Source organism: Alosa sapidissima, chromosome 6 (genome assembly GCF_018492685.1).
Source record: "Alosa sapidissima isolate fAloSap1 chromosome 6, fAloSap1.pri, whole genome shotgun sequence".
NCBI lineage: Eukaryota > Metazoa > Chordata > Actinopteri > Clupeiformes > Clupeidae > Alosa > Alosa sapidissima.
In genome coordinates this window covers 8,739,453-8,752,451 of record NC_055962.1, presented here as the reverse complement: position 1 = coordinate 8,752,451, position 12,999 = coordinate 8,739,453, and the positions used below count along the sequence as shown (strand labels likewise).

The 12,999-nt window shown below is 45.6% G+C and overlaps 1 protein-coding gene across 1 annotated transcript; it reads left to right on the top strand.

Annotated features, from left to right (window-relative positions):
* The first annotated feature begins 298 nt into the window (after positions 1–298).
* LOC121711967 lies at positions 299–2,282 on the top strand. The gene is made up of 4 exons (XM_042095866.1): positions 299–668; positions 705–911; positions 1,003–1,227; positions 2,088–2,282. The coding sequence occupies exons 1-4, from the start codon at positions 366–368 to the stop codon at positions 2,211–2,213; spliced, it is 861 nt and encodes a 286-aa protein (XP_041951800.1). The 5' UTR covers positions 299–365; the 3' UTR covers positions 2,214–2,282.
* The last annotated feature ends 10,717 nt before the right edge of the window (positions 2,283–12,999 follow it).

Sequence of the window (12,999 nt, the reverse complement as noted above, 5' to 3'; positions counted from 1 at the left end):
GGAATGGGACTATGATTTCACGTTTGAAGAGACATTAAGTTTTTGACTGTTGAAAGATCAACCTTATCCTTAGTTACCCTTTTGAACTTGGCATACCTTTTTGTTAATTCTCAAGAACTTTATTAAAAACCTTCGTTGTATTATAACATTGTGTCCTTGCACTGCTGAACTGTCCCGCTGAGAGCTGTGTAGCCTCTCATGATATCACATATGGTGGAGAATGCGGGCAGAGTTCAAGCGCTAATAGTGCATGTCAGAGGAGGACACGGAACAGTTGATATCCCAATTTTCTCATCAGTCAACAGGCCTTGACGACAGCGGACCTAACCGTGGAAGCTGTGGAAAGGTACCAGGCCACAGCAGAGATGCTTCGGGCTTCCAGAAAGGAGCCCCAGAGTGCGTCCCCGCCACAGACGGGAGGAACCCGTCCAAAGAACCCCAAGGTTTCCAACCCAGGCACTTCAGGAGCTGTCCAGGCTCCAGGGGGAGCCAGAGACCAGCCAGCACCAGGAAGAGGACACCGGGAGAGTGAAACCCGACAGTATTACCGGTGTGGGGAGATGGGACACATCTCCTGGCAGTGTGGGAAACCGGCAGATGAGCCTATGCCCACTGCTGAGTCCTCCAGCTCACCACCCGCCCACATTTTTGCTTCGCTCGTGGGAGTCGTAGATTGCGCCCAAGAACGACCCCCCACCTGCCTGGTGACTGTGAATCACCATGATGTGGAAGCTCTGCTAAATTCCGGTAGCCGGGTCACCCTGGTGCGTAAGGATCTGGTGGATTCATCGTGTCTGACCCCAGGGAAAGTCCTCACGGTTTCCTGTGTCCATGGAGACACCAGAGACTACCCCACCACTGAACTCGCAATGACCACCACCAGGGGAACCATCCTCACGATGGCGGGTGTGGTTGATTCCCTACCTGTTCCTGTCCTAATTGGACAAGACTGCCCAGCCTTTCACCCACTGTGGAGGGAGACTCAAGAGAGGCTGACCCGAGTACCTCGGAAGCGGAGAGGTAAGACGTATCCTGAGAATACGCAAGTACAACCCTCAGAACCACTCACTCCAGCCTGTGCTCTTGGAGGGATGGCAGGTGCCCAGGCTGATTCAGAGACTGGTCCAGACACAGGGGAAGAGAACATGGTCCCAGGAAGTGCTCCAATCTCCAGCGAGGAAGACGTCCAAGGCACCAAAGAGCTTCCCCCTCTCACAGGCCAGTATGGTACAGCCCAGTTACAAGATCCCACTCTTGCAAATGCTTTGAAAAATGTGCAGGTGATAGAGGGAGTGGTGCTAGGGGATGAGACAAGCCCTACCTACCCCCATTTTGCAGTAAACCGGGGGTTAGTGTATCAGGTGGTACGGAAAAATGGTGAGGTGCATGAACAGCTCCTCGTACCACAGCCCCACCGGGCCACCGTACTCAACCTAGCACACACCCACCTGCTAGAGGCTCACCTAGGGGTAGAGAAGACAAAAGAAAGAATCTTGCGACGCTTCTTTTGGCCAGGAGTGCACAAAGAGATCGAGAACTACTGTCGTGGTTGCCCTGAGTGTCAGCGGGTGGCGCCAAAGCCCACATATAGAAACCCGCTCATTCCCTTGCCCATTATCGAGACCCCGTTTGAGAGGATTGGACTGGACATCGTTGGGCCCTTACCGAAGAGTTCCAGGGGACATCAGTACATTCTGGTCATCCTGGACTATGCAACGATATCCTGAGGCCATCCCGCTGAGGAAGGCTACATCCAAACAAATCGCCAAGGAATTGTTCCTTCTGTCAACTAGTCTGGGCCTCCCGAAGGAGATATTGACAGACCAAGGGAGTCCATTCATGTCCAAGGTGATGACAGAACTCTGTGCTCTGCTGAAGATCAAACAGCTGAGAACGTCAGTCTACCACCCCCAGACAGACGGGCTAGTCGAACGTTTTAACAAAACCCTAAAATCCATGCTGCGGAAGGCGATCGGGGAAGATGGGCGCAACTGGGATCAGTTGCTACCGTACCTACTATTTGCGGTGAGAGAGGTACCTCAGTCGTCTACGGGTTTTTCACCCTTTGAGCTCTTGCTTTCTTACAGACCCCGAGGACTGCTGGACATCGCCAAGGAGGCCTGGGAGGAGCAACCGTGCCGACAGCGGACCCTGATCGAGCATGTCGGGGCCATGAGAGAGAGAATGAAGGCTGTCTATCCCATGATGCGTGAACACATGGATACTGCTCAACGGCAACAGCAAGCCTCCTACAATAGATCTGCTCAACCCAGAGAGTTTAAGCCGAGAGTGCTGGTCCTGGTGCCAACCGTGGAGTGCAAATTCCTGGCAAGGGCCATATGAGGTCATTGAACGTGTGGGAGAGGTAAACTACAAGGTGAGGCAACCTGATAAAAGAAAGCCTGAGCAGATTTATCATGTTAACCTTTTAAAGAAGTGGCACGCCAGGGAGGCGTTGTTCAGCTGTCTACCCCCCACAGAGACCAAGGAACCAGGGAGAGAAGAGGTCCAGGTGGGTCCAAGCCTGTCCCCACATCAACGGCAGATGGCCCTGGAGTTGGTGGATCGCAACCGAGATGTCTTCTCCTCCCTACCTGGGCACACGGAGGTGGTCCAACACGAGATCCGCACCATGCCTGGCAAAACAGTAAACCAGCGCCCTTACCGCGTGCCGGAGGCTCGTGAAGTGGTTATTCAGGAGGAGGTAAGGAAGATGCTGGAGCTGGGGGTGATCGAAGAGTCCCAAAGTGCCTGGGCAAGTCCCATTGTACTGGTCCCAAACCAGACGGGTCAGTACGATTTTGTAATGACTATCGGAAGTTAAATGAAGTGTCTGAGTTTGATGCATACCCCATGCCTCGTGTTGATGACTTGATAGACTCCTTGGGGCATGCTCGCTTCCTAACCACTCTTGACCTCCCCAAAGGCTACTGGCAGGTGCCCCTGACCCCGGCATCGAAGGAGAAGACGGCCTTTGCCACACCAGGGGGCCTCTACCAGTATACCTGGCTCCCGTTTGGTCTCCACAGAGCGCCTGCCACGTTCCAGCGCTTGATGGATCGCGTCCTCGCTCCCCACAAGAGGTACGCAGCGGCATATTTGGACGATGTGGTCATACAAAGTCCAGATTGGGCCAGCCACTTGCCCCGGGTACAAGCTGTGATTGATTCACTCGGGGAAGCAGGGCTCACAGCAAACCCAAAGAAGTGTAGGCTGGCCTTCAGCGAAACGAACTACCTGGGGTACACCATTGGGCAGGGGTTGGTCAAGCCTCAGGAAGCCAAGTTGCGGGCCATACAGGACTGGCCACAGCCCATCACCAAGAAACAGGTGAGGTCATTTTTGGGCCTAGCCGGCTACTACAGACGTTTTATTACGGATTTTGCTACCATTGCTGCACCTCTAACAGAGCTGACAACCAAACGCCACTCACAAATGGTGAGATGGACTCCTGAGGCGGAGGCAGCCTTCGTCAACCTGAAACAAGTCCTGTGTTCCAGTCCGATCCTGGTTGCGCCGGACTTCAAGAAGGACTTTATTGTCCAGGCGGATGCGTCGGAGGTGGCTCTGGGTGCTGTACTCGCCCAGGCACATGACGGTGAGGAACATCCTGTTCTGTACCTCAGCAGGAAGCTACTTCCAAGAGAGAAGAACTATTCCACTGTTGAAAAGGAATGTCTCGCTGTAACCTGGGCCCTGGAATCCCTGCGGTTCTACCTCCTGGGACGGCGGTTTACGGTGGTGTCTGATCATGCCCCTCTGCAGTGGATGGCCAGGAACCGGGAGACTAACAGTAGGGTTACCAGATGGTTTTTGAGCTTGCAAGCGTTTAACTTTTCTGTTGTTCACAGGGCTGGCAAGCGCCACGGCAATGCGGATGCCCTCTCCCGGCGCGACGCCTTCTTCGCCTCCTTCACCCTGATGAGGACGTCGGTCTCGAGGGGGGGGATGTGTGATGTCACGAGAGGCTGCGTCCTGGAGGGGCGCTACATTCCCCTGAGATGGCTGCAGTCACGGACAGCTTTGGCTCCACCCCTCAACACACGAGATCCCAACACACCTGAGACCGATCAGGGCCTGATGAGCTGAAGGGCCTTTTTAAGGTGCAGAGACACAGTTGGTGTCAGAGTGGGGTTTGGGAGACAAGCTCCAAGTTGTGCTCTCAGAGAAGCTACAGGCCGTCGAAGTAGCACTTTCCACGTGAAGTACTTGAAGACTGGAATACTTACCTGAAGACTGGAATACTTACCTGAAGACTGGAATACTTACCGCTGGATTGTCCACGGGCTGCGGCGCTGACTAAAGTAAGGCTGAAGACCGGTTTCCAAGAAGATATTTTCCTGAGGGAATGTGACTATGATTTCACGTTTGGAGACATTAAGTTTTTGACTGTTGAAAGATCAACCTTATCCTTAGTTACCCTTTTGAACTTACCTTTTTGTTAATTCCCAAGAACTTTATTAAAAACCTTCGTTGTATTATAACATTGTGTCCTTGCACTGCTGAACTGTCCCGCTGATAGCCGTGTAGCCTCATGATATCACAATACACTTCTAAGGAATTGAACCCTGGTCTCCCACATGATGACCTGCTGCTTAACCACTTGAGCTAGTCTTGCCACATCAGCAATGCTATCATCAATGTTCATGTTACTGAAACGTTTTGTTGCTAGGCAACCATATACAAATGCCTCCAGTTTTATCGCGATTTTCAGACTAATAACGGAAAAACTAAAGATTGTAGACATTAACTGAACGAAGATTACAGCAATACACCACAACTTTGTCACTAGACATGTTATCAAAACATATTTTTATGCTCAAACGATCTTAGTTTATAAAAGTTAACTAGTAAGCATGTCCTGTTCCATTACTAGTAAACTAGTAAGGCCAAACATGTCAACTAACTAGTGAAGGCCAATTTGTCACTAGTTAACTAGTAAGAGTACCATTTGCATTACCAGTGAACTAGATAGCTCCAAAAACAGCCACTATTGTGTGTCTTGTGCGCACTAGTTAACTAGTGAGCTGCTTCACTGCCACACATGTAAACTAGTGAGACTTAAATTGTTCCACTACTTAACTAGTGGACAAAAACGGTCAGCTTGTTTGTGTTTTTAGGTGTAACTAGTTAACTAGTGAACAGAATATGCATGCCACTAGTTAAGTAGTAAGGCCCACAACACCCTCACTAGTAAACTAGTGGGTATTTTGGCCTTTACATGTTAACAAGTTGACCATTTTGACATCTCACTAGTTAACTAGTGGGGCTGAAATGGCCTTCACTAGTTAACTAGTGGGCATTTTGGGGCACACTAGTAAACTAGTGACACTTTTTGCACCTCACTAGTTAACTAGTGGAATGGAAATTGCCATCACTAGTTCACTAGTGGGTGTTTTGGTGCACACTAGTAAACTAGTGACACTTATTAGACCTCACTAGTTAACTAGTGGGCATTTGTGTCTTCACTAGTTAACTAGTGAGCAGTTCTGCCTTCACTAGTTTACATGTAAGTGTCACCAGGCCTGTCGCTAGAAGGCAAGCAAACCAAGCAATTGTTTGGGGCCCCGAGCTGGCCAGGGGCCCCAAGACAACGACTGGTTAAGAATAAAATGCAACGACAAACTGTAAGCGCCCCTTTGATAGTCAATGCAGTAAAGTGCAACGACACTGTTACCGGCAATACCGGGATCCCTCTCAAGGGGGCCCCTCTCCGTAGTCGCTGACGGCAGCCAGCCAGCTAGCCAGGTTTGTGGTCTCTGCTGCTGCCGCGAAAATATAAAACCTCGGCAGTCATAATGAAGCGGAGTTATGCGTCCGGAAGCCAGAAGAGAAAGGAAGAGGATGACAAGAAAAAACAAGATAGTGGTAAGTGATAAATTACACTGGATGAAATAGCTCTACTTGTCTTGTACAAATGGTGTAATGTCGCAGCAGCATTCTGCACTATGATTGGTTGTCATATTCTATTTGGACATAGGGAGCCAATAGAAAGCCTCAATTTCCAGAATTCTCCGCCTCCTAATTTGAATTCTGCGCCACGAATTTCGTCTTGAACTAGTTTACTAGTATACATTTACGACCTCACTAGTTAACTAGTTTGGACAAATGATGCATCAACTAGTTAACTAGTGAGCCCACTGCCATCACCTAGCTAGCTAGTAAGCCATTTATGGTTCACTAGTTAACTAGTGACATTGACCTACTGCAACTAGTTAACTAGTGAGGTGTTTTGCCTTCACTAGTAAACATGTGCACATTTTTGGCTGTCACTAGTTAACTAGTGAGACCCAAAAGCCTTCAACTAGCTGACTGGTATGCATTTTGGCCTTTACTAGTTAACTAGTAGACATTTCTGGCTCTCACTAGTTAACTAGTGAAGCTAAAACGTGTTCACTAGTTAACTAGTGAGCCTTTTGGCTCCCACTAGTTAACTAGTGTGCATACTTTGGTCCTCACTAGTTAACTAGTTCACACAAACATGGCTCACTAGTTAACTAGTTGACAAAAATGGCTTACATGTACATGACAATTATGCCTGATATCAAGATATCAGAATAAATGCTCAATCGGCTTGCCATATACCCGTGTGTACACAGACGCACGCATAAACACAAACACACACTTTAATACACACGTTTGAGCACAGACGCTTATCCGTACGCACGCCCACACACACATACAGTACACACACACACACACAGACACGTGTCATTATGCTAAAAAGGACTTAATTGGAGTCCACCAGAGGTACACACACACACACACACACAGACACACTACACACTGAGTCCTTGAGTTGAGTTGTTTTTTTTCCAGAATTTGCCTTAACCATCATGATGATCCCCACCACGCCAATGGTGCGGAGTGGAGGCATCGTCATGCTGTGGGGGTATTTTTCCTTAGCGTGCACTGAGCAACAGTCAGGGTTCAGGAAAAATATGAGACACTGCAAGAAAAGCCTGGGAGTATCAGGACATACATTAGGATATCCTGCAGTATCAGGACATAGGAAGCCCTGCTGTGTTTGAACAGAGGTATGCATATTCCAGCAGGACTATGATATGGGCCAGTAACGTCTGTATACACCCGAACACAGGACCGTACAGAGATAGGAGCTATGTGGAATTCTGTAGGATTGGAGCCTACTTAAATACAGATTAATATGTTCAATAATGTCTAGTCAGTACACCAAATAAGGAAGGCCTAAATAGAAATTGTGAAAATAAAATACTGTATGTAGATGTTGGTAGTTTGGTCTTTTCATGTAGCCTTGGCAACTAGCCATCTAGTATAGGCCTGAATAATATGCACATGAATTGACACTTGTTAAACTCACGTCTCATGTCTTTTGCAATCATTTAACCCGCCATGGGCAATGCTAAAGTCACTGTTACAAACAGTGCAGCGTGCAAGACTAGGCCTATCATTATTTTTTACTCTAATGAGACAATAGCCTACACTTTGAAATGGGTCTTACATTTTTCTTTTTTTGAGGCACTGACTCTGCCATGACGCTCCTGTTCCTATACACTGAACTGATTAATTAAGTTGGGGAAAAAACAGATAAAAGCCCGCCTACACTGAAAAATGATTGGCCTGTTTCGCTAAATCAACCAATCGGGATAATCTCTGTCTTGGATGCGCTCAGGCACACACGCACCACCCCCCCTCTCCCTCCCGTCGTGTGCGCGCTCAGATCGCTAGATGCCGGGAGATTTGATCTAATTTGCGGGCGTCAGGGAGCCGCTATCAATATGCGGGAGACTCCCGGTACTTCCGGGAGACTTGGGATGTCTGGTACAAAATGGTATTACAAGAGAGCTGGGCCGGCATTAGCTGGTTTGCTTGCTGACTTTAGTGGATATCTGCACAACACAGAGCAAAGGTGTTTCTGACGTAGGCCTATGCTTCACATTCTGGAGCTAGTTCTAAAAACTCAGCAGCTCCTGTAACACGGATACACGAGTTTCTTACAGAGAGAAGGGTGCAGCAATCCAATCAGGCATCTCTGGAGAGACCTGGACATGGCTATTCGCCCCATGGTTTCTGCATCCAACCTGCCAATGCTTGGGGGGAACTGCAGAGAAGAATGGTAAGAAACCCCCAGATCCAGGTGTGCAAAGCTTGTCACATCAAACCCAAGAAAATTCAAGGCTGTAATCACTGCCACAGGTGGCTCATGTCTGAATATTTATGTGAATGTGATATTTCAGTTAAAAAAAAACTGTTTTCCCTTTGTCATATAATTATAAATTGAGTGTGGACTAAAGGGGGAGAAAATAATTTAAGCCATTTAAGCATATAATGGCAACATATCAGAGTGTGGAAAAACTGTTAGAATAACACACACACACACACACAAACTGAACTAACACACAAACTCCAACCAGAGATCGGTGGAAGTAGAAGATAGGGAGAGTTTTAGTGATGCTTCACATGGAGAAAATGATCCATACTCGAAATCTGAAACTCTCTGTGAAGTGAATGTAACCCGGGTGTTACTGAAGTTCATCTTTTTCTATAAATTTAGACTAGTGGGATAAAAGCATTCAAAAAGTGCAATGTTAAAAAATCATTCTAAAATAGTTATGTTAAAAGTAGTGCCCATTTATTTACATTTCATGTTGTGTGCTTTATAAATAGAGGTAGTAAAAAGAGAGGTAAAACAAAAGTATGGAAATACCATAATCTACAATAAATACAATTCTAGTAGTTAATGTGTAATGATGTTGGGTAATCAGTAGCCACTGTCTTATTGGCTAAATAGTGGGTAATTTCATGCATCACGCCAGCCTATTGGTTGGGGAAGTTGGAGACAGGAAAGGGAAGAGGGAAGAGAAGCTTGGGTTTTAATTATTGAGAGGTAGCTGCCGAAAAGACATCTGTTTTCAGTTGAAATCGAGTGGTTTGATATAGAAAAGCCACCGTCACACAGTCCGAGTTATCGTGCTTTAATGCTTAGCAGAAGGCCTTACGGGTACGTTCTTGTTTATTCTTTTTGATTGTTTACTTATATGACAAAGTTTAGCCCTCACAGCGAGGAAGAGTAGCCTAATCTAGCCTCCTGCTAGTTATCGTGTAAGGTGGAGCCTAGTTGCCGTTGTTATACGGTAACTGGCTTTCATGTTAACTGGCTGGACTGTTCACTTTGCCTCTGGAGTTAACGTAACCGCCCCCTTCTTTTGCAGATGTGTTCAGCTGATGATTTAGCCTCCGATACCTGGCCGCAGATTCGTCTGTTTAACGGAAGTTCAAATAGACATGTTTGTGATGCTCCACTTTGTTGTTTAATAAAGCTTTACAACACGGTGTGTCGGCGTTGGAAGTGTCAGGTTGTCTGTAGTAGGCTAGGCTTCATGCACTGGACCATGAATATGCCACCAAATAAATAAAACCAAATAAACTCCACGTGGGTCTCGAACCACTACTAAATTAACCTGCTTGCGCCACTAACCAGTTGACACTTCTCAGGTGAAATTGGTAATATGTACTAGGCCTACTAGTAAATGAGGTCAACTATGTTATTGTGTTTAGCAGGTTAACACAGCGGATTATGGTGACTGGCTACTGCATTATCTTGCAATGTTGCCCAAGCTGTTTACTTAAGCCTTCAAAGTAGCCTATCATGGTTAAGTTTACAAACGTTTCACTGATTGCTGCCAGGCCACCTCTACGTGAAGTGTCTTATTATGAATGCCAGCAAATAAATAAAATAAATAAAAAAGATTCGAACTCGAATGACAAAACTAGAACTATAATCTGCATATTAACCTGATGCATATCACAACGAACGCATTGAAACGCAGAATGTGCAGGAGAAGTCTAATGTGTCTTCATTTTACCCAAAATTTTACATATCACAAAAGAGATGTAATATCAAATATCACAAGATACACGTAGGCCTAGGCTATTTACGTTCGTGTTTTGACATGTTAACATAGGTTTGAGGTGTATTGGATTTATATATATTTTAATAATGTATTTCTCACCAAGTGATAAAATGTATGTGGCGCAATAGGTTGATGCGTTGATGGGGCTCTTTTTAGTCTAGTTTACGGGTTCAATCCTCGCCATTCACAGTTTTTTAAATTTATACATTTTTAGACCAGCAATGCTTCCTCAATTTAGGTGAAGATGGACTAGGTGGCCGCGGGCAGACCAGCAGTCAGTGAAACGTAAAAACCATTAAGCCTAGGCTATACCATTAAGCCTAGGCTATAGGTCTAAATGGCTTGGGCAATGCAGCGAGATAACACAGTAGCCAGTTACCATGATCCACTGTGTTAACCTGCTACAAACACAATAACATACTAGGTGACCAATTTTACATGTAAGCCTAGTAAATAAATATGGCCAATTTCTCTAGATTGTGTCAGCCTGGTTAGTGGCGCAAGCAGGTTGGTGTCAGGTTATCATGCAAGCAGTTTAATTTAGTAGTGGTTCGAGACCCACGTGGAGTTTATTTAGTTTTATTTATTTGGTGGCATATTCATGGTCCAGCGCATGTAGCCTAGCCTACTACAGACAACCTGACACTTCCAACGCCGACACATCGTGTTGTAAAGCTTTATTAAACAACAAAGTGGAGCATCACAAACATGTCTATTTGAACTTCAGTTAAACAGACGAATCTGCGGCCAGGTATCGGAGGCTAAATCATCAGCTGAACACACCTGCAAGAGAAGGGGGCGGTTACGTTAACTCCAGAGGCAAAGTGAACAGTCCAGCCAGTTAACATGAAAGCCAGTTACCGTATAACACCGTCTCCAGGGACAGCCTAATTTTAGCCCGACCCTTAGTTTAGTAATTAATCTCGCTGAGGTATTTTATGCATAGTGAAAAAGCTGCTCAGTTAGCGCCTCAAGTTTCCGGACACGTTGGGGTTCCACTGAGTAGCCTGCGAGGGACAACAGCCACCCGGATAGCGCCACTGGTGACCAGGGGAAAGCCAGTGGTTCCTCCGGCTACGAGAGAAAAAACACCTGGTCGGCGCAGACATTTTGTGTTGAAGCTGCGAGAAGAAAGAGACTTGCACGTTTGTCAATTAAGAGACTGTGAGTAGCCTACAACGTACGTTCAATACTAACAGGCCTGCAACATTTTATTTCATATTGTTTTATTTGGTTTGATACAGCCGGCTTTTGTATTTTAATTTCAAGGTGAAACACTAAATGTAAGATATAGCCCAGTTGTTTTGAGAGTGGCCACTCGTTTAGCTTAATTACAGTGCTGACTATTTGTTTCATGGGTTTTCAATGCAATGGTTAGGAGTGTATTGATACTGTATAGTATGGAGTATATTGCCAGGTAAACCCATATTTGAAAACGGTCAGTTTAGTTTCAGTTTTTCAAAAGAATAATAATATCAAAAGAATAATATTATCTGTGGGAGAGTAAAGGTGCTAGGCACTACTTAGTTATTAGCCACTATATGCCGCATAGGCCTACCAATATCTATGATATATAATATCTATTCCTAAACTTTTGTGTTTAATAAATACTTGTTTGTGATAACACTGGTTAGTCTCCACTCACTGTGTGCCTTTAAAAGTTAATATGAGACATTATTCTAGACATTAGTGTAACAAACCCAATTCTAGTCCACTTATTGACCAGCGCGGGGATAAGAGGGGCTACATGAATAATGGAGGAAGAGAATTGAGAAACAGTGGAAGAACATCCAGAAAGAGGTCTCCAGAGGCAACTCCTAGAGAGAGAGAGAGATAAATATGGCTGAGAGACAGTCACTGTGTCTGTGTATAATGTGTGTGTGTGTGTGTGTGTGTGTGGCTTAATGCGTGGGGGTTGGACGCCTGTGCAAATGTTTATCCTAGATCACCATTATCCCCCTTTTTGCAGGAGCCTGGAGACAGTCCGTCTCAACGATGTTGAAATCAGGATGGATTGTTTCCCTGGAGAACATATGCACAGAAAAACAGTCCCACACCAGCAAATATACGTCTGCAACTTAGCATCATGCAGAGCGGTGCCCATCTGCAAATTCACATGGCCCATTCTGTGTACAGTAAGGTATAGTGCTTGACTAATCATACACAATCATGGCACTGTAAACAGAAAATACATAGCAATATAAAACAATTATATTTTATACATTAATTGCCTCAGAAGCAGAGAGGGAGTTGGTTTAATGATTGGCGAGTGCTATCATCAAATGGTTTGCTGCAATTGTAAACTTTGCCATTAAAGGAGACATAAATTGGAAAACATTTGCAATGCACATGTGGAAATTGATTTGTCGTCACGGCTACTGTAAACGATTAAGCTTCTCCTTCATTTGAGTGCGGGATCCACAACAAAGTTGCGAGTGATTGGTGACTCGTGTCTCCCAAGGATTAATCTTGGCTGGCAGCGAGGCTCAATCTGTCATATTAGGCGGGTTTAGGAGTTCAGATTAACTAAAGCAACATCTGAATTTGGTCAATGAGTTCCACTCTCTTTTCCCCTCCCTCTCCCACACAATCTCTCTCTCTCTCTCTCTCTCTCTTTTCATCAAGGGGTTTCCCCTCTTTTTCTCTTTCCGTCCCTTCAGCTCACTCTCTGACTCCCACCACATCCGTGTGTTTCTCTCTTCCTGCCCTAGAAATGTCTCTATCCTTCTCTCTCTCTCTCTCTCCCTCTCTCTCTCTCTCTTTCTCTCTCTCTCTCTCCTTACCCCAATCTCTCTTTATCCTCCTTCTCACTAAAAAGTCATGAAAAGTCTCTCCTTCCCTTATTCTTTCACTTTTTCTCTCTCCCTATTCCACTGAGTTCTGAATCCCATTGCAATGGGTATACAGTACGAGCACAATTTTGTGTCCAGTTTAAATCCTCATATTATGACTCCAGGGCCTGGCGCTAAGTATTTATAAGCAGCACATGCAATGATTTTCCTGGAATCACATTCCCAGGGTTATTGATGACGTTCTACACGTAATTGGTATTAACAAAGAGAATATCTCAAATCATGTCATGCTCATATTTATTATAGCATTTCTA

Coding starts and splice junctions, on each gene's coding strand:
- LOC121711967 (XM_042095866.1), top strand. CDS start 366: ATGCTTCGGGCTTCCAGAAAGGAGCCCCAGAGTGCGTCCCCGCCACAG. Junction 912..1,002: donor TCCTCACGATGGCGGGTGTG/GTTGATTCCCTA, acceptor GGCTGACCCGAG/TACCTCGGAAGCGGAGAGGT. Junction 1,228..2,087: donor CCCTCTCACAGGCCAGTATG/GTACAGCCCAGT, acceptor GCTTTCTTACAG/ACCCCGAGGACTGCTGGACA.